The 26,466-nt window shown below is 54.8% G+C and overlaps 1 protein-coding gene across 1 annotated transcript in view; it reads left to right on the forward strand.

The window, feature by feature from the left end:
* Positions 1–26,466, forward strand: part of LOC140719898 (NACHT, LRR and PYD domains-containing protein 3-like) — a 113,882-nt gene that overhangs the window by 37,603 nt on the left and 49,813 nt on the right. The window contains exon 8 of the mRNA XM_073034824.1: positions 229–1,963. Coding sequence (XP_072890925.1) covers positions 229–1,963 — 1,735 coding nt within the window. The remainder of the gene's footprint in view (positions 1–228; positions 1,964–26,466) is intronic.

The raw sequence follows: 26,466 nt of genomic DNA on the forward strand, positions 1-26,466 counted from the left end.
CTTCATCTGTAATTAGTGTCAGAATATGAGGATTGGATATTTTTCTGGGACAATCATCGCTGTTAGTTCCAGTGTCTGTGTACAGAATTTTACTTTCTGTCCTAATATCCATGGAAGCATTGAATTAATTCATGTAACCTCAAACACTGAATATTGAACTGTAGTTATAAAGTTCTTTGTCAGTTGAGCTGGTTAACATTTTGAATACGTTCTCTGTTCCCATGGAAGATGTTCAACAGAAACACAAGGAGACTCTGCGGGCACAAACTGAAACACTGAGAGTGAACACGATCCTGATGAGGGAGAAGGTGAAGGTTTTCCAGCTGGTTGATCGATACGCTGAGCTCACGGTCATTTCTACTCTTAGAGATTGGACACTGGTGGAACATGAGCTGCTGGCAAGAGGCAGAGACCACGAGGAGTGGAGAGAGAAACATCTCCGCAGGGAGCTGGAAAAAATCCGGACTGATCAGTTGTTCCAGAGCAGCTTTTCCCGGAGTAAATCAAAATCTGGGAGTTCGGCAGCAGTGGCCGGAGTCCCAGGGATCGGGAAAACCACAATGGTACAAAAGATTGTATATGACTGGGCCACGGGAAAAATTTACCAACAGTTCCAGTTCGTCCTCAGTTTCAAGTTCCGAGATTTAAACACGATCAATTGTACAATAAACCTCTCGAACCTGGTGCTGTTTTTCTATCCTTACCTCGGGAATGTCCTGAAATCACTGTGGAAGAATCCAGAGGGAATACTATTTATATTTGATGGTTTGGATGAATTCAACGACACAATTGATTTTGCTGACAGCCGGAGAAACACAGACCCTCAGGACTCATGCACAGATCCTGAATTCCGGTGCAAGGTGTCTGACATTGTGTACAGTTTAATCCAGGGCAAGCTGCTCCCAGGGTGTTCAGTGCTGGTGACCACCCGCCCCACTGTGTTACATTTATTGAAAAAGGCAAAGATCGGTGTCTGGGCTGAAATCCTGGGATTTGTTGGTGAGGAACGGAAGGAATATTTCATCAGGCATTTTGAAGATCAGACGGTGGCAGCAGCTGTTTTCAAACACGTAAAGGAGAACGAGATCCTGTACACTATGAGCTACAACCCCTCCTACTGCTGGATCCTCGCTCTGGCACTGGGCCCCTTCTTCACACAAAGAGTCAGGGACCCGCAGAGAGTTCCCAAGACCATCACTCAACTGTACTCCTACTATATTTACAATATCCTGAAAAATCACGGCCGTGAGATTGAGAACCCCCGTGATGTGTTACTCAGGGTGGGTCAGATGGCCTACAGAGGAGTGTCCGAGAAGAAGATTGTGTTTGCAGACGGAGATTTGATCAAGTTCAATCTGCAGCCTTCCCAGTTCCTGTCCGGGTTCCTGATGGAGCTTTTGGAGAGAGAGGATTCTGCCCAGAGCGTGGTGTACACATTCCCACACCTCACCATCCAAGAGTTTGTAGCTGCAGTCGCACAATTCCTGACTGTACATCCCGAGGATATCCTGAAATTCCTCACTGAAGCCCACAAGACAAAAGATGGGCGATTTGAGGTATTTCTCCGTTTTGTTGCTGGTCTCTCCAACCCAATGACAGCTCGGGGCCTGGAGGAGTTTCTGGGTCCATTTCCTCATCAAACAACCTGCCGGGTGATTGACTGGTTGAAGAACAAGGTTAAACGCCAGAGTAGAAACACGGGTGACATTGGTAGAAGGAAACTCCTGAACACATTGCACTACCTGTTTGAGTCTCAGAATCGTGGACTGGCTCAGGCCGCACTGGGATCTCTGAAAACACTTTCATTCAGTGGAATGACACTGACCCCGGTTGACTGCGCGGTCCTGTCTCATGCCATCGGACTCTGTGATACAATAAAACACCTCGACCTGGAGAACTGCCACATTCAGTGTGAAGGAATCCAGCGGCTGGGACCCGGGCTGCACAAGTGCCAGGAGTTGAGGTAACTTGATTTATCTCTCACTCAGAACTGTGAAACGGTTCCATTGTGCTGTTTCAAAGTAAACGGATTTGGGTAAAACTGCAGTAAATCAGATTGAGATGAATTGTGACAAATGCCACCCCCCTTCATCCCGTGCGATCACACTTCCCCATCCCCCTTCATCGAGTGCGATCACCCTTCCCCATCCCCCTTCATCCTGTGGGATCTCTCTTCCCCATCCCCCTTCATCCTGTAGGATCACTCTACCCCATCCCCCTTCATCCTGTGCGATCACCCTTCCCCATCCCCCTTCCTCCTATAGGATCTCTCTTCCCCATCCCCCTTCATCCTGTGCGATCACCCTTCCCCATCCCCCTTCATCCTGTGGGATCTCTCTTCCCCATCCCCCTTCATCCCGTGCGATCACCCTTCCCCATCCCGCTTCATCCTGTGGGATCGCTCTTCCCCATCCCCCTTTTTCCTGTTGGATTTCTCTTAGCCATTACCCTTCCTCTTGTCAGATTTCTCTTCCACACCCCCCTTCCTGCTGTGGGATTTCTCTTCCCCATCCCCCTTCCTCCTGTGGGATCTCTCTTCCCCATCCCCCTTTCTCCTGTGGGATCTCTCTTCCCAACCACTTCCTCCTGTGGGATCTCTCTTCCCAAACACTTCCACCTGTGGGATCTCTCTTCCCAACTCCTTCCTCCTGTGGGATCTCTCTTCCCAACTCCTTCCTCCTGTGGGATCTCTCTTCCCCATCCATCTTCCTCCTATGGAATCTCACTTACCGATCCCTTTCCTCCTGTGGTATCTCTCTTCTCCATCCCCTTCCTCCTGTCGGATCTCTTGTCCCCATCCCCATTCCTCCTGTGGGATCTCTCTTCCCCATCCCCCTTCCTCCTGTGGGATCTCTCTTCCCCATCCCCCTGCCTTCTGTGTGATCTCTCTTCCCGATCCCTTTCCTCCTGTCGGATCACTTTCCCCATCCCCCTTACTGTGGGATCTCTCTTCCCCATTCCCATCCACTTGTGGGATCTCTCATCCCCATCACTCTTCTTCCTGAGGGATCTCTCTTCCCCATCCCCTTCCTCCTCTGGGATCTCGATAACCCATCCCCTTCCTCCTGAGAAATCTCCCTTCCCCATCCCCCATCCTCCTGTGGAATCTCTCTTCCCCATCCCCCTTCCTCGTGTGGGATCTCCTTTACCCATCCCCCTTCCTCCTATAGGATCTCTCTTCCCCATCCCTCTTCCTCCTGTTGGATCTCCCTTCACCATCCGCCTTCCTCCTGTGGGATCTCTCCTTCCCATTCCCCTTTCTCCCATAGGATCTCTCTTCCCAACCACTTCATCCTGTGGGATCTCTCTTCCGTATACACTTCCTCCTGTGGGATCTCTCTTCCCAACCACTTCCTCCTGTGGGATCTCTCTTCCCAACTCCTTCCTCCTGTGTGATCTCTCTTCCAGATCCCCCTTCCTCCTGTGGGATCTCTCTTCCCCATCCACCTTCCTCCTATGGGATCTCACTTCCCGAACCCTTTACTCCTGTGGTATCTCTCTTCTCCATCCCCTTCCTCCTGTCGGATCTCCCTTCACCATCCCCCTTCCTCCTGTGGGATCACTTTCCCCATCCCCCTTCCTCCTGTGCGATCTCTCTTCCCCATCCCCCTGCCTTCTGTGTGATCTCTCTTCCCGATCCCTTTCCTCCTGTCGGATCACTTTCCCCATCCCCCTTACTGTGGGATCTCTCTTCCCCATTCCCATTCTCTTATGGGATCTCTCATCCCCATCACTCTTCTTCCTGAGGGATCTCTCTTCCCCATCCCCTTCCTCCTCTGGGAGCTCGATAACCCATCCCCTTCATCCTGTGGAATCTCCCTTCCCCATCCCCCTTCATCGTGTGGGATCTCCTTTACCCATCCCCCTTCCTCCTGTGGAATCTCTCTTCCCCATCCCCCTTCCTCGTGTGGGATCTCCTTTACCCATCCCCCTTCCTCCTTTGGGATATCTCTACCCTATCCCCTTCCTCGTGTGGAATCTCCTTTCCCCATCCCCCTTCCTCCCAAGCGATCATTTTTCCCCATCCCCCTTACTCCTATAGGATCTCTCTAACCCATCCCCCTTCCTCCTGTGGGATCTCTCTTCCCCATCCCATTCCTCCTGTGGGATCTCTCTTCCCCATCCCCCTTCCTCCTGTAGGATCTCGCTTCCCCATCCCCCTTCCTCCTGTGGGATCTCTCTTCCCCATCCACCTTCCTCCTATGGGATCTCACTTCCCGAACCCTTTACTCCTGTGGTATCTCTCTTCTCCATCCCCTTCCTCCTGTCGGATCTCCCTTCACCATCCCCCTTCCTCCTGTGGGATCACTTTCCCCATCCCCCTTCCTCCTGTGCGATCTCTCTTCCCCATCCCCCTGCCTTCTGTGTGATCTCTCTTCCCGATCCCTTTCCTCCTGTCGGATCACTTTCCCCATCCCCCTTACTGTGGGATCTCTCTTCCCCATTCCCATTCTCTTATGGGATCTCTCATCCCCATCACTCTTCTTCCTGAGGGATCTCTCTTCCCCATCCCCTTCCTCCTCTGGGAGCTCGATAACCCATCCCCTTCATCCTGTGGAATCTCCCTTCCCCATCCCCCTTCATCGTGTGGGATCTCCTTTACCCATCCCCCTTCCTCCTGTGGAATCTCTCTTCCCCATCCCCCTTCCTCGTGTGGGATCTCCTTTACCCATCCCCCTTCCTCCTTTGGGATATCTCTACCCTATCCCCTTCCTCGTGTGGAATCTCCTTTCCCCATCCCCCTTCCTCCCAAGCGATCATTTTTCCCCATCCCCCTTACCCCTATAGGATCTCTCTAACCCATCCCCCTTCCTCCTGTGGGATCTCTCTTCCCCATCCCATTCCTCCTGTGGGATCTCTCTTCCCCATCCCCCTTCCTCCCAAGCGATCATTTTTCCCCATCCCCCTTCCCCCTATAGGATCTCTCTTCCCCATCCCCCTTCCTCCTGTGGTATCTCTCTTCTCCATCCCCTTCCTCCTGTCGGATCACTTTCCCCATCCCCCTTCCTCCTGTGGGATCTCTCTTCCCCATCCCCCTGCCTTCTGTGTGATCTCTCTTCCCGATCCCATTCCTCCTGTCGGATCACTTTCCCATCCCCCTTACTGTGGGATCTCTCTTCCCCATTCCCATCCTCTTGTGGGATCTCTCATCCCCATCACTCTTCTTCCTGAGGGATCTCTCTTCCCCATCCCCTTCCTCCTCTGGGATCTCGATAACCCATCCCCTTCCTCCTGTGGAACTTCCCTTCCCCATCCCCCTTCCTCGTGTGGGATCTCTTTTACCCATCCCGCTTCCTCCTGTGGGATATCTCTACTCCATCCCCTTCCTCGTGTGGAATCTCCTTTACCCATCCCCCTTCCTCCCAAGCGATCATTTTTCCCCATCCCCCTTCCTCCTATAGGATCTCTCTTCCCCATCCCCCTTCCTCCTGTGGGATCTCTCTTCCCCATCCCCCTTCCTCCTGTGGGATCTCTCTTCCCCATTCCCCTTCGTCCTGCAGGATCTCACTTCCCCATCCCCCTTCGACCTGTGGGAACTCTGTTCCCCATCCCGCTTCCTCCTGTGGGATCTGTCTTCCCCATCCCACTTCCTTCTGTGGGCTTTCTCTTCCCCATCCGCCTTCCTCCGGTGGGATCTCTCCTTCCCATCCCCATTCCTCCCGTAGGATCACTCTTTCCTATCCCCCTTCCTCGAGTGGGATCTCTCTTCCCCATCCCCTTCCTCCTGTGGGATCTCTCTTCCCCGTGACCTTTCCTCCTGCAGGATCTCTCTTTCCTATCCCCCTTCCACCAGTGGGAACTCTCTTCCCAATCCCCCCATAACTGTAGTATCTCTTTTCCCCATCCCATTTCCTACTGCGGGATCACTTATCAACATCCAGCTTCCTCCTGTGGGATCTCTCTTCCCCATTCACCTTCCTCCTGAGGGATCTCTTTTCGCGATCTCCTTCCTCCTGTGGGATATCTCTTCCCCATTCCTTTCTTCCTGTGGGATCTCTCTTCCCCATCCGCTTCCCCATGTAGAATTATTTCCTGATCTCCTTCCTCCCCTTCGATCTCCCTTCCTGATTCAGCTTCCTACTGCGGGATTTCTCTACTATATCCACTTCCTCCTCTGGGATCTCTCTTCCCCATCCCTCTTCCTCCTGTGGGATCTCTCTTCCCCATCCCCTTCCTCCTGTGGGATCTCTCTTCCCCATCCCCCTTCCTCCTGTGGGATCTCTCTTCCCCATACCCCTTTCTCCTGTGGGATCTCTCTTCCCCATCCCCCTTCATCCTGTGGGATCTCTCTTCCCCATCCCCCTTTCTCCTGTGGGATCTCTCTTCCCAACCCCTTCCTCCTGTGGGATCTCTCTTCCCAACCCCTTCCTCCAGTGGGATCTCTCTTCCCAACCACTTCATCCTGTGGGATCTCTCTTCCATATCCACTTCCTCCTGTGGGATCTCTCTTCCCAACCCCTTCCTCCAGTGGGATCTCTCTTCCCAACCACTTCATCCTGTGGGATCTCTCTTCCATATCCACTTTCTCCTGTGGGATCTCTCTTCCCAACCACTTCCTCCTGTGGGATCTCTCTTCCCAACCACTTCCTCCTGTGGGATCTCTCTTCCAGATCCCCCTTCCTCCTGTGGGATCTCTCTTCCCCATTCACCTTCCTCCTGAGGGATCTCTTTTCGCGATCTCCTTCCTCCTGTGGGATATCTCTTCCCCATTCCTTTCTTCCTGTGGGATCTCTCTTCCCCATCCGCTTCCCCATGTAGAATTATTTCCTGATCTCCTTCCTCCCCTTCGATCTCCCTTCCTGATTCAGCTTCCTACTGCGGGATTTCTCTACTATATCCACTTCCTCCTCTGGGATCTCTCTTCCCCATCCCTCTTCCTCCTGTGGGATCTCTCTTCCCCATCCCCTTCCTCCTGTGGGATCTCTCTTCCCCATCCCCCTTCCTCCTGTGGGATCTCTCTTCCCCATACCCCTTTCTCCTGTGGGATCTCTCTTCCCCATCCCCCTTCATCCTGTGGGATCTCTCTTCCCCATCCCCCTTTCTCCTGTGGGATCTCTCTTCCCAACCCCTTCCTCCTGTGGGATCTCTCTTCCCAACCCCTTCCTCCAGTGGGATCTCTCTTCCCAACCACTTCATCCTGTGGGATCTCTCTTCCATATCCACTTTCTCCTGTGGGATCTCTCTTCCCAACCACTTCCTCCTGTGGGATCTCTCTTCCCAACCACTTCCTCCTGTGGGATCTCTCTTCCAGATCCCCCTTCCTCCTGTGGGATCTCTCTTCCCCATCCACCTTCCTCCTATGGGATCTCACTTCCCGAACCCTTTACTCCTGTGGTATCTCTCTTCTCCATCCCCTTCCTCCTGTCGGATCACTTTCCCCATCCCCCTTCCTCCTGTGGGATCTCTCTTCCCCATCCCCCTTCCTCCTGTGGGATCTCTCTTCCCCATCCCCCTGCCTTCTGTGTGATCTCTTCCCGATCCCTTTCCTCCTGTCGGATCACTTTCCCCATCCCCCTTACTGTGGGATATGTTTTCCCCATTCCCATCCTCTTGTGGGATCTCTCATCCCCATCACTCTTCTTCCTGAGGGATCTCTCTTCCCCATCCCTTTCCTCCTCTGGGATCTCGATAACCCATCCCCTTCCTCCTGTGGAATCTCTCTTCCCCATCCCCCTTCCTCGTGTGGGATCTCTTTTACCCATCCCCCTTCCTCCTGTGGGATATCTCTACCCTATCCCCTTCCTCATGTGGAATCTCCTTTACCCATCCCCCTTCCTCCCAAGCGATCATTTTTCCCCATCCCCCTTCCTCCTATGGGATCTCCTTTACCCATCCCCCTTCCTCCTGTGGGATCTCTCTTCCCCATCCCCTTCCTCCTGTGGGATCTCTCTTCCCCATCCCCCTTCCTCCTGTAGGATCTCTCTTCCCCATCCCCCTTCGACCTGTGGGAACTCTGTTCCCCATCCCACTTCCTCCTGTGGGATCTCGCTTCCCCATCCCCCTTCCTCCTGTGGGATCTCTCTTCCCCATATTCCTGCCTTCTGTGTGATCTCTCTTCCCGATCCCTTTCCTCCTGTCGGATCACTTTCCCCATCACCCTTACTGTGGGATCTCTCTTCCCCATTCCCATCCTCTTGTGGGATCTCTCATCCCCATCACTCTTCTTCCTGAGGGATCTCTCTTCCCCATCCCCTTCCTCCTCTGGGATCTCGATAAACCATCCCCTTCCTCCTGTGGAATCTCCCTTCCCCATCCCCCTTCATCGTGTGGGATCTCCTTTACCCATCCCCCTTCCTCCTGTGGGATATCTCTACCCTATCCTCTTCCTCGTGTGGGATCTCCTTTACCCATCCCCCTTCCTCTTGTGGGATATCTCTACCCTATCCCCTTCCTCGTGTGGAATCTCTCTTCCCCATCCCCCTTCGTCCTGTAGGATCTCCCTTCACCATCCCCCTTCCTCCTGTGGGATCACTTTCCCCATCCCCCTTCCTCCTGTGCGATCTCTCTTCCCCATCCCCCTGCCTTCTGTGTGATCTCTCTTCCCGATCCCTTTCCTCCTGTCGGATCACTTTCCCCATCCCCCTTACTGTGGGATCTCTCTTCCCCATTCCCATTCTCTTATGGGATCTCTCATCCCCATCACTCTTCTTCCTGAGGGATCTCTCTTCCCCATCCCCTTCCTCCTCTGGGAGCTCGATAACCCATCCCCTTCATCCTGTGGAATCTCCCTTCCCCATCCCCCTTCATCGTGTGGGATCTCCTTTACCCATCCCCCTTCCTCCTGTGGAATCTCTCTTCCCCATCCCCCTTCCTCGTGTGGGATCTCCTTTACCCATCCCCCTTCCTCCTTTGGGATATCTCTACCCTATCCCCTTCCTCGTGTGGAATCTCCTTTCCCCATCCCCCTTCCTCCCAAGCGATCATTTTTCCCCATCCCCCTTACTCCTATAGGATCTCTCTAACCCATCCCCCTTCCTCCTGTGGGATCTCTCTTCCCCATCCCATTCCTCCTGTGGGATCTCTCTTCCCCATCCCCCTTCCTCCTGTAGGATCTCGCTTCCCCATCCCCCTTCCTCCTGTGGGATCTCTCTTCCCCATCCACCTTCCTCCTATGGGATCTCACTTCCCGAACCCTTTACTCCTGTGGTATCTCTCTTCTCCATCCCCTTCCTCCTGTCGGATCTCCCTTCACCATCCCCCTTCCTCCTGTGGGATCACTTTCCCCATCCCCCTTCCTCCTGTGCGATCTCTCTTCCCCATCCCCCTGCCTTCTGTGTGATCTCTCTTCCCGATCCCTTTCCTCCTGTCGGATCACTTTCCCCATCCCCCTTACTGTGGGATCTCTCTTCCCCATTCCCATTCTCTTATGGGATCTCTCATCCCCATCACTCTTCTTCCTGAGGGATCTCTCTTCCCCATCCCCTTCCTCCTCTGGGAGCTCGATAACCCATCCCCTTCATCCTGTGGAATCTCCCTTCCCCATCCCCCTTCATCGTGTGGGATCTCCTTTACCCATCCCCCTTCCTCCTGTGGAATCTCTCTTCCCCATCCCCCTTCCTCGTGTGGGATCTCCTTTACCCATCCCCCTTCCTCCTTTGGGATATCTCTACCCTATCCCCTTCCTCGTGTGGAATCTCCTTTCCCCATCCCCCTTCCTCCCAAGCGATCATTTTTCCCCATCCCCCTTACCCCTATAGGATCTCTCTAACCCATCCCCCTTCCTCCTGTGGGATCTCTCTTCCCCATCCCATTCCTCCTGTGGGATCTCTCTTCCCCATCCCCCTTCCTCCCAAGCGATCATTTTTCCCCATCCCCCTTCCCCCTATAGGATCTCTCTTCCCCATCCCCCTTCCTCCTGTGGTATCTCTCTTCTCCATCCCCTTCCTCCTGTCGGATCACTTTCCCCATCCCCCTTCCTCCTGTGGGATCTCTCTTCCCCATCCCCCTGCCTTCTGTGTGATCTCTCTTCCCGATCCCATTCCTCCTGTCGGATCACTTTCCCATCCCCCTTACTGTGGGATCTCTCTTCCCCATTCCCATCCTCTTGTGGGATCTCTCATCCCCATCACTCTTCTTCCTGAGGGATCTCTCTTCCCCATCCCCTTCCTCCTCTGGGATCTCGATAACCCATCCCCTTCCTCCTGTGGAACTTCCCTTCCCCATCCCCCTTCCTCGTGTGGGATCTCTTTTACCCATCCCGCTTCCTCCTGTGGGATATCTCTACTCCATCCCCTTCCTCGTGTGGAATCTCCTTTACCCATCCCCCTTCCTCCCAAGCGATCATTTTTCCCCATCCCCCTTCCTCCTATAGGATCTCTCTTCCCCATCCCCCTTCCTCCTGTGGGATCTCTCTTCCCCATCCCCCTTCCTCCTGTGGGATCTCTCTTCCCCATTCCCCTTCGTCCTGCAGGATCTCACTTCCCCATCCCCCTTCGACCTGTGGGAACTCTGTTCCCCATCCCGCTTCCTCCTGTGGGATCTGTCTTCCCCATCCCACTTCCTTCTGTGGGCTTTCTCTTCCCCATCCGCCTTCCTCCGGTGGGATCTCTCTTCCCCGTGACCTTTCCTCCTGCAGGATCTCTCTTTCCTATCCCCCTTCCACCAGTGGGAACTCTCTTCCCAATCCCCCCATAACTGTAGTATCTCTTTTCCCCATCCCATTTCCTACTGCGGGATCACTTATCAACATCCAGCTTCCTCCTGTGGGATCTCTCTTCCCCATTCACCTTCCTCCTGAGGGATCTCTTTTCGCGATCTCCTTCCTCCTGTGGGATATCTCTTCCCCATTCCTTTCTTCCTGTGGGATCTCTCTTCCCCATCCGCTTCCCCATGTAGAATTATTTCCTGATCTCCTTCCTCCCCTTCGATCTCCCTTCCTGATTCAGCTTCCTACTGCGGGATTTCTCTACTATATCCACTTCCTCCTCTGGGATCTCTCTTCCCCATCCCTCTTCCTCCTGTGGGATCTCTCTTCCCCATCCCCTTCCTCCTGTGGGATCTCTCTTCCCCATCCCCCTTCCTCCTGTGGGATCTCTCTTCCCCATACCCCTTTCTCCTGTGGGATCTCTCTTCCCCATCCCCCTTCATCCTGTGGGATCTCTCTTCCCCATCCCCCTTTCTCCTGTGGGATCTCTCTTCCCAACCCCTTCCTCCTGTGGGATCTCTCTTCCCAACCCCTTCCTCCAGTGGGATCTCTCTTCCCAACCACTTCATCCTGTGGGATCTCTCTTCCATATCCACTTCCTCCTGTGGGATCTCTCTTCCCAACCACTTCCTCCTGTGGGATCTCTCTTCCCAACCACTTCCTCCTGTGGGATCTCTCTTCCAGATCCCCCTTCCTCCTGTGGGATCTCTCTTCCCCATCCACCTTCCTCCTATGGGATCTCACTTCCCGAACCCTTTACTCCTGTGGTATCTCTCTTCTCCATCCCCTTCCTCCTGTCGGATCACTTTCCCCATCCCCCTTCCTCCTGTGGGATCTCTCTTCCCCATCCCCCTTCCTCCTGTGGGATCTCTCTTCCCCATCCCCCTGCCTTCTGTGTGATCTCTTCCCGATCCCTTTCCTCCTGTCGGATCACTTTCCCCATCCCCCTTACTGTGGGATATGTTTTCCCCATTCCCATCCTCTTGTGGGATCTCTCATCCCCATCACTCTTCTTCCTGAGGGATCTCTCTTCCCCATCCCTTTCCTCCTCTGGGATCTCGATAACCCATCCCCTTCCTCCTGTGGAATCTCTCTTCCCCATCCCCCTTCCTCGTGTGGGATCTCTTTTACCCATCCCCCTTCCTCCTGTGGGATATCTCTACCCTATCCCCTTCCTCATGTGGAATCTCCTTTACCCATCCCCCTTCCTCCCAAGCGATCATTTTTCCCCATCCCCCTTCCTCCTATGGGATCTCCTTTACCCATCCCCCTTCCTCCTGTGGGATCTCTCTTCCCCATCCCCTTCCTCCTGTGGGATCTCTCTTCCCCATCCCCCTTCCTCCTGTAGGATCTCTCTTCCCCATCCCCCTTCGACCTGTGGGAACTCTGTTCCCCATCCCACTTCCTCCTGTGGGATCTCGCTTCCCCATCCCCCTTCCTCCTGTGGGATCTCTCTTCCCCATATTCCTGCCTTCTGTGTGATCTCTCTTCCCGATCCCTTTCCTCCTGTCGGATCACTTTCCCCATCACCCTTACTGTGGGATCTCTCTTCCCCATTCCCATCCTCTTGTGGGATCTCTCATCCCCATCACTCTTCTTCCTGAGGGATCTCTCTTCCCCATCCCCTTCCTCCTCTGGGATCTCGATAAACCATCCCCTTCCTCCTGTGGAATCTCCCTTCCCCATCCCCCTTCATCGTGTGGGATCTCCTTTACCCATCCCCCTTCCTCCTGTGGGATATCTCTACCCTATCCTCTTCCTCGTGTGGGATCTCCTTTACCCATCCCCCTTCCTCTTGTGGGATATCTCTACCCTATCCCCTTCCTCGTGTGGAATCTCTCTTCCCCATCCCCCTTCGTCCTGTAGGATCTCTCTTCCCCATCCCCCTTCGACCTGTGGGAACTCTGTTCCCCATCCCACTTCCTCCTGTGGGATCTCTCTTCCCCATCCCCCTTCCTCCTGTGGGATCTCTCTTCCCCGTCCCCCTTCCTCCTGTGGTATCTCTCTTCCCCATCCCCCTTCCTCCTTTGGGAACTCTCTTCCCCATCCCCCTTCCTCGTGTGGGATCTCCTTTACCCATCCCCCTTCCTCCTGTGGGATATCTCTACCCTATCCCCTTCCTCGTGTGGAATCTCCTTTACCCATCCCCCTTCCTCCCAAGCGATCATTTTTCCCCATCCCCCTTCCCCCTATAGGATCTCTCTTCCCCATCCCCCTTCCTCCTGTGGTATCTCTCTTCTCCATCCCCTTCCTCCTGTCGGATCACTTTCCCCATCCCCCTTCCTCCTGTGGGATCTCTCTTCCCCATCCCCCTTCCTCCTGTGGGATATCTCTACCCTATCCCCTTCCTCGTGTGGAATCTCCTTTACCCATCCCCCTTCCTCCCAAGCGATCATTTTTCCCCATCCCCCTTCCTCCTGTCGGATCACTTTCCCCATCCCCCTTCCTCCTGTGGGATCTCTCTTCCCCATCCCCCTGCCTTCTGTGTGATCTCTCTTCCCGATCCCATTCCTCCTGTCGGATCACTTTCCCATCCCCCTTACTGTGGGATCTCTCTTCCCCATTCCCATCCTCTTGTGGGATCTCTCATCCCCATCACTCTTCTTCCTGAGGGATCTCTCTTCCCCATCCCCTTCCTCCTCTGGGATCTCGATAACCCATCCCCTTCCTCCTGTGGAACTTCCCTTCCCCATCCCCCTTCCTCGTGTGGGATCTCTTTTACCCATCCCGCTTCCTCCTGTGGGATATCTCTACTCCATCCCCTTCCTCGTGTGGAATCTCCTTTACCCATCCCCCTTCCTCCCAAGCGATCATTTTTCCCCATCCCCCTTCCTCCTATAGGATCTCTCTTCCCCATCCCCCTTCCTCCTGTGGGATCTCTCTTCCCCATCCCCCATCCTCCTGTGGGATCTCTCTTCCCCATTCCCCTTCGTCCTGCAGGATCTCACTTCCCCATCCCCCTTCGACCTGTGGGAACTCTGTTCCCCATCCCGCTTCCTCCTGTGGGATCTGTCTTCCCCATCCCACTTCCTTCTGTGGGCTTTCTCTTCCCCATCCCCTTCCTCCTGTGGGATCTCTCTTCCCCGTGACCTTTCCTCCTGCAGGATCTCTCTTTCCTATCCCCCTTCCACCAGTGGGAACTCTCTTCCCAATCCCCCCATAACTGTAGTATCTCTTTTCCCCATCCCATTTCCTACTGCGGGATCACTTATCAACATCCAGCTTCCTCCTGTGGGATCTCTCTTCCCCATTCACCTTCCTCCTGAGGGATCTCTTTTCGCGATCTCCTTCCTCCTGTGGGATATCTCTTCCCCATTCCTTTCTTCCTGTGGGATCTCTCTTCCCCATCCGCTTCCCCATGTAGAATTATTTCCTGATCTCCTTCCTCCCCTTCGATCTCCCTTCCTGATTCAGCTTCCTACTGCGGGATTTCTCTACTATATCCACTTCCTCCTCTGGGATCTCTCTTCCCCATCCCTCTTCCTCCTGTGGGATCTCTCTTCCCCATCCCCTTCCTCCTGTGGGATCTCTCTTCCCCATCCCCCTTCCTCCTGTGGGATCTCTCTTCCCCATACCCCTTTCTCCTGTGGGATCTCTCTTCCCCATCCCCCTTCATCCTGTGGGATCTCTCTTCCCCATCCCCCTTTCTCCTGTGGGATCTCTCTTCCCAACCCCTTCCTCCTGTGGGATCTCTCTTCCCAACCCCTTCCTCCAGTGGGATCTCTCTTCCCAACCACTTCATCCTGTGGGATCTCTCTTCCATATCCACTTTCTCCTGTGGGATCTCTCTTCCCAACCACTTCCTCCTGTGGGATCTCTCTTCCCAACCACTTCCTCCTGTGGGATCTCTCTTCCAGATCCCCCTTCCTCCTGTGGGATCTCTCTTCCCCATCCACCTTCCTCCTATGGGATCTCACTTCCCGAACCCTTTACTCCTGTGGTATCTCTCTTCTCCATCCCCTTCCTCCTGTCGGATCACTTTCCCCATCCCCCTTCCTCCTGTGGGATCTCTCTTCCCCATCCCCCTTCCTCCTGTGGGATCTCTCTTCCCCATCCCCCTGCCTTCTGTGTGATCTCTTCCCGATCCCTTTCCTCCTGTCGGATCACTTTCCCCATCCCCCTTACTGTGGGATATGTTTTCCCCATTCCCATCCTCTTGTGGGATCTCTCATCCCCATCACTCTTCTTCCTGAGGGATCTCTCTTCCCCATCCCTTTCCTCCTCTGGGATCTCGATAACCCATCCCCTTCCTCCTGTGGAATCTCTCTTCCCCATCCCCCTTCCTCGTGTGGGATCTCTTTTACCCATCCCCCTTCCTCCTGTGGGATATCTCTACCCTATCCCCTTCCTCATGTGGAATCTCCTTTACCCATCCCCCTTCCTCCCAAGCGATCATTTTTCCCCATCCCCCTTCCTCCTATGGGATCTCCTTTACCCATCCCCCTTCCTCCTGTGGGATCTCTCTTCCCCATCCCCTTCCTCCTGTGGGATCTCTCTTCCCCATCCCCCTTCCTCCTGTAGGATCTCTCTTCCCCATCCCCCTTCGACCTGTGGGAACTCTGTTCCCCATCCCACTTCCTCCTGTGGGATCTCGCTTCCCCATCCCCCTTCCTCCTGTGGGATCTCTCTTCCCCATATTCCTGCCTTCTGTGTGATCTCTCTTCCCGATCCCTTTCCTCCTGTCGGATCACTTTCCCCATCACCCTTACTGTGGGATCTCTCTTCCCCATTCCCATCCTCTTGTGGGATCTCTCATCCCCATCACTCTTCTTCCTGAGGGATCTCTCTTCCCCATCCCCTTCCTCCTCTGGGATCTCGATAAACCATCCCCTTCCTCCTGTGGAATCTCCCTTCCCCATCCCCCTTCATCGTGTGGGATCTCCTTTACCCATCCCCCTTCCTCCTGTGGGATATCTCTACCCTATCCTCTTCCTCGTGTGGGATCTCCTTTACCCATCCCCCTTCCTCTTGTGGGATATCTCTACCCTATCCCCTTCCTCGTGTGGAATCTCTCTTCCCCATCCCCCTTCGTCCTGTAGGATCTCTCTTCCCCATCCCCCTTCGACCTGTGGGAACTCTGTTCCCCATCCCACTTCCTCCTGTGGGATCTCTCTTCCCCATCCCCCTTCCTCCTGTGGGATCTCTCTTCCCCGTCCCCCTTCCTCCTGTGGTATCTCTCTTCCCCATCCCCCTTCCTCCTTTGGGAACTCTCTTCCCCATCCCCCTTCCTCGTGTGGGATCTCCTTTACCCATCCCCCTTCCTCCTGTGGGATATCTCTACCCTATCCCCTTCCTCGTGTGGAATCTCCTTTACCCATCCCCCTTCCTCCCAAGCGATCATTTTTCCCCATCCCCCTTCCCCCTATAGGATCTCTCTTCCCCATCCCCCTTCCTCCTGTGGTATCTCTCTTCTCCATCCCCTTCCTCCTGTCGGATCACTTTCCCCATCCCCCTTCCTCCTGTGGGATCTCTCTTCCCCATCCCCCTTCCTCCTGTGGGATATCTCTACCCTATCCCCTTCCTCGTGTGGAATCTCCTTTACCCATCCCCCTTCCTCCCAAGCGATCATTTTTCCCCATCCCCCTTCCTCCTGTCGGATCACTTTCCCCATCCCCCTTCCTCCTGTGGGATCTCTCTTCCCCATCCCCCTGCCTTCTGTGTGATCTCTCTTCCCGATCCCATTCCTCCTGTCGGATCACTTTCCCATCCCCCTTACTGTGGGATCTCTATTCCCCATTCCCATCCTCTTGTGGGATCTCTCATCCCCATCACTCTTCTTCCTGAGGGATCTCTCTTCCCCATCCCCTTCCTCCTCTGGGATCTCGATAACCCATCCCCTTCCTCCTGTGGAACTTCCCTTCCCCATCCCCCTTCCTCGTGTGGGATCTCTTTTACCCATCCCGCTTCCTCCTGTGGGATATCTCTACTCCATCCCCTTCCTCGTGTGGAATCTCCTTTACCCATCCCCCTTCCTCCCAAGCGATCATTTTTCCCCATCCCCCTTCCTCCTATAGGATCTCTCTTCCCCATCCACCTTCCTCCTATGGGATCTCACTTCCCGAACCCTTTACTCCTGTGGTATCTCTCTTCTCCATCCCCTTCCTCCTGTCGGATCACTTTCCCCATCCCCCTTCCTCCTGTGGGATCTCTCTTCCCCATCCCCCTTCCTCCTGTGGGATCTCTCTTCCCCATCCCCCTGCCTTCTGTGTGATCTCTTCCCGATCCCTTTCCTCCTGTCGGATCACTTTCCCCATCCCCCTTACTGTGGGATATGTTTTCCCCATTCCCATCCTCTTGTGGGATCTCTCATCCCCATCACTCTTCTTCCTGAGGGATCTCTCTTCCCCATCCCTTTCCTCCTCTGGGATCTCGATAACCCATCCCCTTCCTCCTGTGGAATCTCTCTTCCCCATCCCCCTTCCTCGTGTGGGATCTCTTTTACCCATCCCCCTTCCTCCTGTGGGATATCTCTACCCTATCCCCTTCCTCATGTGGAATCTCCTTTACCCATCCCCCTTCCTCCCAAGCGATCATTTTTCCCCATCCCCCTTCCTCCTATGGGATCTCCTTTACCCATCCCCCTTCCTCCTGTGGGATCTCTCTTCCCCATCCCCTTCCTCCTGTGGGATCTCTCTTCCCCATCCCCCTTCCTCCTGTAGGATCTCTCTTCCCCATCCCCCTTCGACCTGTGGGAACTCTGTTCCCCATCCCACTTCCTCCTGTGGGATCTCGCTTCCCCATCCCCCTTCCTCCTGTGGGATCTCTCTTCCCCATATTCCTGCCTTCTGTGTGATCTCTCTTCCCGATCACTTTCCTCCTGTCGGATCACTTTCCCCATCACCCTTACTGTGGGATCTCTCTTCCCCATTCCCATCCTCTTGTGGGATCTCTCATCCCCATCACTCTTCTTCCTGAGGGATCTCTCTTCCCCATCCCCTTCCTCCTCTGGGATCTCGATAAACCATCCCCTTCCTCCTGTGGAATCTCCCTTCCCCATCCCCCTTCATCGTGTGGGATCTCCTTTACCCATCCCCCTTCCTCCTGTGGGATATCTCTACCCTATCCTCTTCCTCGTGTGGGATCTCCTTTACCCATCCCCCTTCCTCTTGTGGGATATCTCTACCCTATCCCCTTCCTCGTGTGGAATCTCTCTTCCCCATCCCCCTTCGTCCTGTAGGATCTCTCTTCCCCATCCCCCTTCGACCTGTGGGAACTCTGTTCCCCATCCCACTTCCTCCTGTGGGATCTCTCTTCCCCATCCCCCTTCCTCCTGTGGGATCTCTCTTCCCCGTCCCCCTTCCTCCTGTGGTATCTCTCTTCCCCATCCCCCTTCCTCCTTTGGGAACTCTCTTCCCCATCCCCCTTCCTCGTGTGGGATCTCCTTTACCCATCCCCCTTCCTCCTGTGGGATATCTCTACCCTATCCCCTTCCTCGTGTGGAATCTCCTTTACCCATCCCCCTTCCTCCCAAGCGATCATTTTTCCCCATCCCCCTTCCCCCTATAGGATCTCTCTTCCCCATCCCCCTTCCTCCTGTGGTATCTCTCTTCTCCATCCCCTTCCTCCTGTCGGATCACTTTCCCCATCCCCCTTCCTCCTGTGGGATCTCTCTTCCCCATCCCCCTTCCTCCTGTGGGATATCTCTACCCTATCCCCTTCCTCGTGTGGAATCTCCTTTACCCATCCCCCTTCCTCCCAAGCGATCATTTTTCCCCATCCCCCTTCCTCCTGTCGGATCACTTTCCCCATCCCCCTTCCTCCTGTGGGATCTCTCTTCCCCATCCCCCTGCCTTCTGTGTGATCTCTCTTCCCGATCCCATTCCTCCTGTCGGATCACTTTCCCATCCCCCTTACTGTGGGATCTCTCTTCCCCATTCCCATCCTCTTGTGGGATCTCTCATCCCCATCACTCTTCTTCCTGAGGGATCTCTCTTCCCCATCCCCTTCCTCCTCTGGGATCTCGATAACCCATCCCCTTCCTCCTGTGGAACTTCCCTTCCCCATCCCCCTTCCTCGTGTGGGATCTCTTTTACCCATCCCGCTTCCTCCTGTGGGATATCTCTACTCCATCCCCTTCCTCGTGTGGAATCTCCTTTACCCATCCCCCTTCCTCCCAAGCGATCATTTTTCCCCATCCCCCTTCCTCCTATAGGATCTCTCTTCCCCATCCCCCTTCCTCCTGTGGGATCTCTCTTCCCCATCCCCCATCCTCCTGTGGGATCTCTCTTCCCCATTCCCCTTCGTCCTGCAGGATCTCACTTCCCCATCCCCCTTCGACCTGTGGGAACTCTGTTCCCCATCCCGCTTCCTCCTGTGGGATCTGTCTTCCCCATCCCACTTCCTTCTGTGGGCTTTCTCTTCCCCATCCGCCTTCCTCCGGTGGGATCTCTCCTTCCCATCCCCATTCCTCCCGTAGGATCACTCTTTCCTATCCCCCTTCCTCGAGTGGGATCTCTCTTCCCCATCCCCTTCCTCCTGTGGGATCTCTCTTCCCCGTGACCTTTCCTCCTGCAGGATCTCTCTTTCCTATCCCCCTTCCACCAGTGGGAACACTCTTCCCAATCCCGCCATAACTGTAGTATCTCTTTTCCCCATCCCATTTCCTACTGCGGGATCACTTATCAACATCCAGCTTCCTCCTGTGGGATCTCTCTTCCCCATTCACCTTCCTCCTGAGGGGTCTCTTTTCGCGATCTCCTTCCTCCTGTGGGATATCTCTTCCCCATTCCTTTCTTCCTGTGGGATCTCTCTTCCCCATCCGCTTCCCCATGTAGAATTATTTCCTGATCTCCTTCCTCCCCTTCGATCTCCCTTCCTGATTCAGCTTCCTACTGCGGGATTTCTCTACTATATCCACTTCCTCCTCTGGGATCTCTCTTCCCCATCCCTCTTCCTCCTGTCGGATCTCTCTTCCCCATCCCCTTCCTCCTGTGGGATCTCTCTTCCCCATCCCCCTTCCTCCTGTGGGATCTCTCTTCCCCATACCCCTTTCTCCTGTGGGATCTCTCTTCCCCATCCCCCTTCATCCTGTGGGATCTCTCTTCCCCATCCCCCTTTCTCCTGTGGGATCTCTCTTCCCAACCCCTTCCTCCTGTGGGATCTCTCTGCCCAACCCCTTCCTCCAGTGGGATCTCTCTTCCCAACCACTTCATCCTGTGGGATCTCTCTTCCGTATCCACTTTCTCCTGTGGGATCTCTCTTCCCAACCACTTCCTCCTGTGGGATCTCTCTTCCCAACCACTTCCTCCTGTGGGATCTCTCTTCCAGATCCCCCTTCCTCCTGTGGGATCTCTCTTCCCCATCCACCTTCCTCCTATGGGATCTCACTTCCCGAACCCTTTACTCCTGTGGTATCTCTCTTCTCCATCCCCTTCCTCCTGTCGGATCACTTTCCCCATCCCCCTTCCTCCTGTGGGATCTCTTTTCCCCATCCCCCTTCCTCCTGTGGGATCTCTCTTCCCCATCCCCCTGCCTTCTGTGTGATCTCTTCCCGATCCCTTTCCTCCTGTCGGATCACTTTCCCCATCCCCCTTACTGTGGGATCTGTTTTCCCCATTCCCATCCTCTTGTGGGATCTCTCATCCCCATCACTCTTCTTCCTGAGGGATCTCTCTTCCCCATCCCTTTCCTCCTCTGGGATCTCGATAACCCATCCCCTTCCTCCTGTGGAATCTCTCTTCCCCATCCCCCTTCCTCGTGTGGGATCTCTTTTACCCATCCCCCTTCCTCCTGTGGGATATCTCTACCCTATCCCCTTCCTCATGTGGAATCTCCTTTACCCATCCCCCTTCCTCCCAAGTGATCATTTTTCCCCATCCCCCTTCCTCCTATGGGATCTCCTTTACCCATCCCCCTTCCTCCTGTGGGATCTCTCTTCCCCATCCCCTTCCTCCTGTGGGATCTCTCTTCCCCATCCCCCTTCCTCCTGTAGGATCTCTCTTCCCCATCCCCCTTCGACCTGTGGGAACTCTGTTCCCCATCCCACTTCCTCCTGTGGGATCTCGCTTCCCCATCCCCCTTCCTCCTGTGGGATCTCTCTTCCCCATATTCCTGCCTTCTGTGTGATCTCTCTTCCCGATCCCTTTCCTCCTGTCGGATCACTTTCCCCATCACCCTTACTGTGGGATCTCTCTTCCCCATTCCCATCCTCTTGTGGGATCTCTCATCCCCATCACTCTTCTTCCTGAGGGATCTCTCTTCCCCATCCCCTTCCTCCTCTGGGATCTCGATAAACCATCCCCTTCCTCCTGTGGAATCTCCCTTCCCCATCCCCCTTCATCGTGTGGGATCTCCTTTACCCATCCCCCTTCCTCCTGTGGGATATCTCTACCCTATCCTCTTCCTCGTGTGGGATCTCCTTTACCCATCCCCCTTCCTCTTGTGGGATATCTCTACCCTATCCCCTTCCTCGTGTGGAATCTCTCTTCCCCATCCCCCTTCGTCCTGTAGGATCTCTCTTCCCCATCCCCCTTCGACCTGTGGGAACTCTGTTCCCCATCCCACTTCCTCCTGTGGGATCTCTCTTCCCCATCCCCCTTCCTCCTGTGGGATCTCTCTTCCCCGTCCCCCTTCCTCCTGTGGTATCTCTCTTCCCCATCCCCCTTCCTCCTTTGGGAACTCTCTTCCCCATCCCCCTTCCTCGTGTGGGATCTCCTTTACCCATCCCCCTTCCTCCTGTGGGATATCTCTACCCTATCCCCTTCCTCGTGTGGAATCTCCTTTACCCATCCCCCTTCCTCCCAAGCGATCATTTTTCCCCATCCCCCTTCCCCCTATAGGATCTCTCTTCCCCATCCCCCTTCCTCCTGTGGTATCTCTCTTCTCCATCCCCTTCCTCCTGTCGGATCACTTTCCCCATCCCCCTTCCTCCTGTGGGATCTCTCTTCCCCATCCCCCTTCCTCCTGTGGGATATCTCTACCCTATCCCCTTCCTCGTGTGGAATCTCCTTTACCCATCCCCCTTCCTCCCAAGCGATCATTTTTCCCCATCCCCCTTCCTCCTGTCGGATCACTTTCCCCATCCCCCTTCCTCCTGTGGGATCTCTCTTCCCCATCCCCCTGCCTTCTGTGTGATCTCTCTTCCCGATCCCATTCCTCCTGTCGGATCACTTTCCCATCCCCCTTACTGTGGGATCTCTCTTCCCCATTCCCATCCTCTTGTGGGATCTCTCATCCCCATCACTCTTCTTCCTGAGGGATCTCTCTTCCCCATCCCCTTCCTCCTCTGGGATCTCGATAACCCATCCCCTTCCTCCTGTGGAACTTCCCTTCCCCATCCCCCTTCCTCGTGTGGGATCTCTTTTACCCATCCCGCTTCCTCCTGTGGGATATCTCTACTCCATCCCCTTCCTCGTGTGGAATCTCCTTTACCCATCCCCCTTCCTCCCAAGCGATCATTTTTCCCCATCCCCCTTCCTCCTATAGGATCTCTCTTCCCCATCCCCCTTCCTCCTGTGGGATCTCTCTTCCCCATCCCCCATCCTCCTGTGGGATCTCTCTTCCCCATTCCCCTTCGTCCTGCAGGATCTCACTTCCCCATCCCTCTTCGACCTGTGGGAACTCTGTTCCCCATCCCGCTTCCTCCTGTGGGATCTGTCTTCCCCATCCCACTTCCTTCTGTGGGCTTTCTCTTCCCCATCCGCCTTCCTCCGGTGGGATCTCTCCTTCCCATCCCCATTCCTCCCGTAGGATCACTCTTTCCTATCCCCCTTCCTCGAGTGGGATCTCTCTTCCCCATCCCCTTCCTCCTGTGGGATCTCTCTTCCCCGTGACCTTTCCTCCTGCAGGATCTCTCTTTCCTATCCCCCTTCCACCAGTGGGAACACTCTTCCCAATCCCGCCATAACTGTAGTATCTCTTTTCCCCATCCCATTTCCTACTGCGGGATCACTTATCAACATCCAGCTTCCTCCTGTGGGATCTCTCTTCCCCATTCACCTTCCTCCTGAGGGGTCTCTTTTCGCGATCTCCTTCCTCCTGTGGGATATCTCTTCCCCATTCCTTTCTTCCTGTGGATCTCTCTTCCCCATCCGCTTCCCCATGTAGAATTATTTCCTGATCTCCTTCCTCCCCTTCGATCTCCCTTCCTGATTCAGCTTCCTACTGCGGGATTTCTCTACTATATCCACTTCCTCCTCTGGGATCTCTCTTCCCCATCCCCCTTTCTCCTGTGGGATCTCTCTTCCCAACCCCTTCCTCCTGTGGGATCTCTCTGCCCAACCCCTTCCTCCAGTGGGATCTCTCTTCCCAACCACTTCATCCTGTGGGATCTCTCTTCCGTATCCACTTTCTCCTGTGGGATCTCTCTTCCCAACCACTTCCTCCTGTGGGATCTCTCTTCCCAACCACTTCCTCCTGTGGGATCTCTCTTCCAGATCCCCCTTCCTCCTGTGGGATCTCTCTTCCCCATCCACCTTCCTCCTATGGGATCTCACTTCCCGAACCCTTTACTCCTGTGGTATCTCTCTTCTCCATCCCCTTCCTCCTGTCGGATCACTTTCCCCATCCCCCTTCCTCCTGTGGGATCTCTTTTCCCCATCCCCCTTCCTCCTGTGGGATCTCTCTTCCCCATCCCCCTGCCTTCTGTGTGATCTCTTCCCGATCCCTTTCCTCCTGTCGGATCACTTTCCCCATCCCCCTTACTGTGGGATCTGTTTTCCCCATTCCCATCCTCTTGTGGGATCTCTCATCCCCATCACTCTTCTTCCTGAGGGATCTCTCTTCCCCATCCCTTTCCTCCTCTGGGATCTCGATAACCCATCCCCTTCCTCCTGTGGAATCTCTCTTCCCCATCCCCCTTCCTCGTGTGGGATCTCTTTTACCCATCCCCCTTCCTCCTGTGGGATATCTCTACCCTATCCCCTTCCTCATGTGGAATCTCCTTTACCCATCCCCCTTCCTCCCAAGCGATCATTTTTCCCCATCCCCCTTCCTCCTATAGGATCTCTCTAACCCATCCCCCTTCCTCCTGTGGGATCTCTCTTCCCCATCCCCTTCCTCCTGTGGGATCTCTCTTCCCCATCCCCCTTCCTCCTGTAGGATCTCTCTTCCCCATCCCCCTTCGACCTGTGGGAACTCTGTTCCCCATCCCACTTCCTCCTGTGGGATCTCGCTTCCCCATCCCCCTTCCTCCTGTGGGATCTCTCTTCCCCATATTCCTGCCTTCTGTGTGATCTCTCTTCCCGATCCCTTTCCTCCTGTCGGATCACTTTCCCCATCACCCTTACTGTGGGATCTCTCTTCCCCATTCCCATCCTCTTGTGGGATCTCTCATCCCCATCACTCTTCTTCCTGAGGGATCTCTCTTCCCCATCCCCTTCCTCCTCTGGGATCTCGATAAACCATCCCCTTCCTCCTGTGGAATCTCCCTTCCCCATCCCCCTTCATCGTGTGGGATCTCCTTTACCCATCCCCCTTCCTCCTGTGGGATATCTCTACCCTATCCTCTTCCTCGTGTGGGATCTCCTTTACCCATCCCCCTTCCTCTTGTGGGATATCTCTACCCTATCCCCTTCCTCGTGTGGAATCTCTCTTCCCCATCCCCCTTCGTCCTGTAGGATCTCTCTTCCCCATCCCCCTTCGACCTGTGGGAACTCTGTTCCCCATCCCACTTCCTCCTGTGGGATCTCTCTTCCCCATCCCCCTTCCTCCTGTGGGATCTCTCTTCCCCGTCCCCCTTCCTCCTGTGGTATCTCTCTTCCCCATCCCCCTTCCTCCTTTGGGAACTCTCTTCCCCATCCCCCTTCGACCTGTGGGAACTCTGTTCCCCATCCCGCTTCCTCCTGTGGGATCTGTCTTCCCCATCCCACTTCCTTCTGTGGGCTTTCTCTTCCCCATCCGCCTTCCTCCGGTGGGATCTCTCCTTCCCATCCCCATTCCTCCCGTAGGATCACTCTTTCCTATCCCCCTTCCTCGAGTGGGATCTCTCTTCCCCATCCCCTTCCTCCTGTGGGATCTCTCTTCCCCGTGACCTTTCCTCCTGCAGGATCTCTCTTTCCTATCCCCCTTCCACCAGTGGGAACTCTCTTCCCAATCCCCCCATAACTGTAGTATCTCTTTTCCCCATCCCATTTCCTACTGCGGGATCACTTATCAACATCCAGCTTCCTCCTGTGGGATCTCTCTTCCCCATTCACCTTCCTCCTGAGGGATCTCTTTTCGCGATCTCCTTCCTCCTGTGGGATATCTCTTCCCCATTCCTTTCTTCCTGTGGGATCTCTCTTCCCCATCCGCTTCCCCATGTAGAATTATTTCCTGATCTCCTTCCTCCCCTTCGATCTCCCTTCCTGATTCAGCTTCCTACTGCGGGATTTCTCTACTATATCCACTTCCTCCTCTGGGATCTCTCTTCCCCATCCCTCTTCCTCCTGTGGGATCTCTCTTCCCCATCCCCTTCCTCCTGTGGGATCTCTCTTCCCCATCCCCCTTCCTCCTGTGGGATCTCTCTTCCCCATACCCCTTTCTCCTGTGGGATCTCTCTTCCCCATCCCCCTTCATCCTGTGGGATCTCTCTTCCCCATCCCCCTTTCTCCTGTGGGATCTCTCTTCCCAACCCCTTCCTCCTGTGGGATCTCTCTTCCCAACCCCTTCCTCCAGTGGGATCTCTCTTCCCAACCACTTCATCCTGTGGGATCTCTCTTCCATATCCACTTTCTCCTGTGGGATCTCTCTTCCCAACCACTTCCTCCTGCGGGATCTCTCTTCCCAACCACTTCCTCCTGTGGGATCTCTCTTCCCCATCCCCCTTCATCCTGTGGGATCTCTCTTCCCCATCCCCCTTTCTCCAGTGGGATCTCTCTTCCCAACCCCTTCCTCCTGTGGGATCTCTCTGCCCAACCCCTTCCTCCAGTGGGATCTCTCTTCCCAACCACTTCATCCTGTGGGATCTCTCTTCCGTATCCACTTTCTCCTGTGGGATCTCTCTTCCCAACCACTTCCTCCTGTGGGATCTCTCTTCCCAACCACTTCCTCCTGTGGGATCTCTCTTCCAGATCCCCCTTCCTCCTGTGGGATCTCTCTTCCCCATCCACCTTCCTCCTATGGGATCTCACTTCCCGAACCCTTTACTCCTGTGGTATCTCTCTTCTCCATCCCCTTCCTCCTGTCGGATCACTTTCCCCATCCCCCTTCCTCCTGTGGGATCTCTCTTCCCCATCCCCCTTCCTCCTGTGGGATCTCTCTTCCCCATCCCCCTGCCTTCTGTGTGATCTCTTCCCGATCCCTTTCCTCCTGTCGGATCACTTTCCCCATCCCCCTTACTGTGGGATCTGTTTTCCCCATTCCCATCCTCTTGTGGGATCTCTCATCCCCATCACTCTTCTTCCTGAGGGATCTCTCTTCCCCATCCCTTTCCTCCTCTGGGATCTCGATAACCCATCCCCTTCCTCCTGTGGAATCTCTCTTCCCCATCCCCCTTCCTCGTGTGGGATCTCTTTTACCCATCCCCCTTCCTCCTGTGGGATATCTCTACCCTATCCCCTTCCTCATGTGGAATCTCCTTTACCCATCCCCCTTCCTCCCAACCGATCATTTTTCCCCATCCCCCTTCCTCCTATAGGATCTCTCTAACCCATCCCCCTTCCTCCTGTGGGATCTCTCTTCCCCATCCCCTTCCTCCTGTGGGATCTCTCTTCCCCATCCCCCTTCCTCCTGTAGGATCTCTCTTCCCCATCCCCCTTCGACCTGTGGGAACTCTGTTCCCCATCCCACTTCCTCCTGTGGGATCTCGCTTCCCCATCCCCCTTCCTCCTGTGGGATCTCTCTTCCCCATATTCCTGCCTTCTGTGTGATCTCTCTTCCCGATCCCTTTCCTCCTGTCGGAT

The sequence above is a fragment of the Hemitrygon akajei genome, unplaced genomic scaffold, assembly GCF_048418815.1.
Source record: "Hemitrygon akajei unplaced genomic scaffold, sHemAka1.3 Scf000033, whole genome shotgun sequence".
NCBI lineage: Eukaryota > Metazoa > Chordata > Chondrichthyes > Myliobatiformes > Dasyatidae > Hemitrygon > Hemitrygon akajei.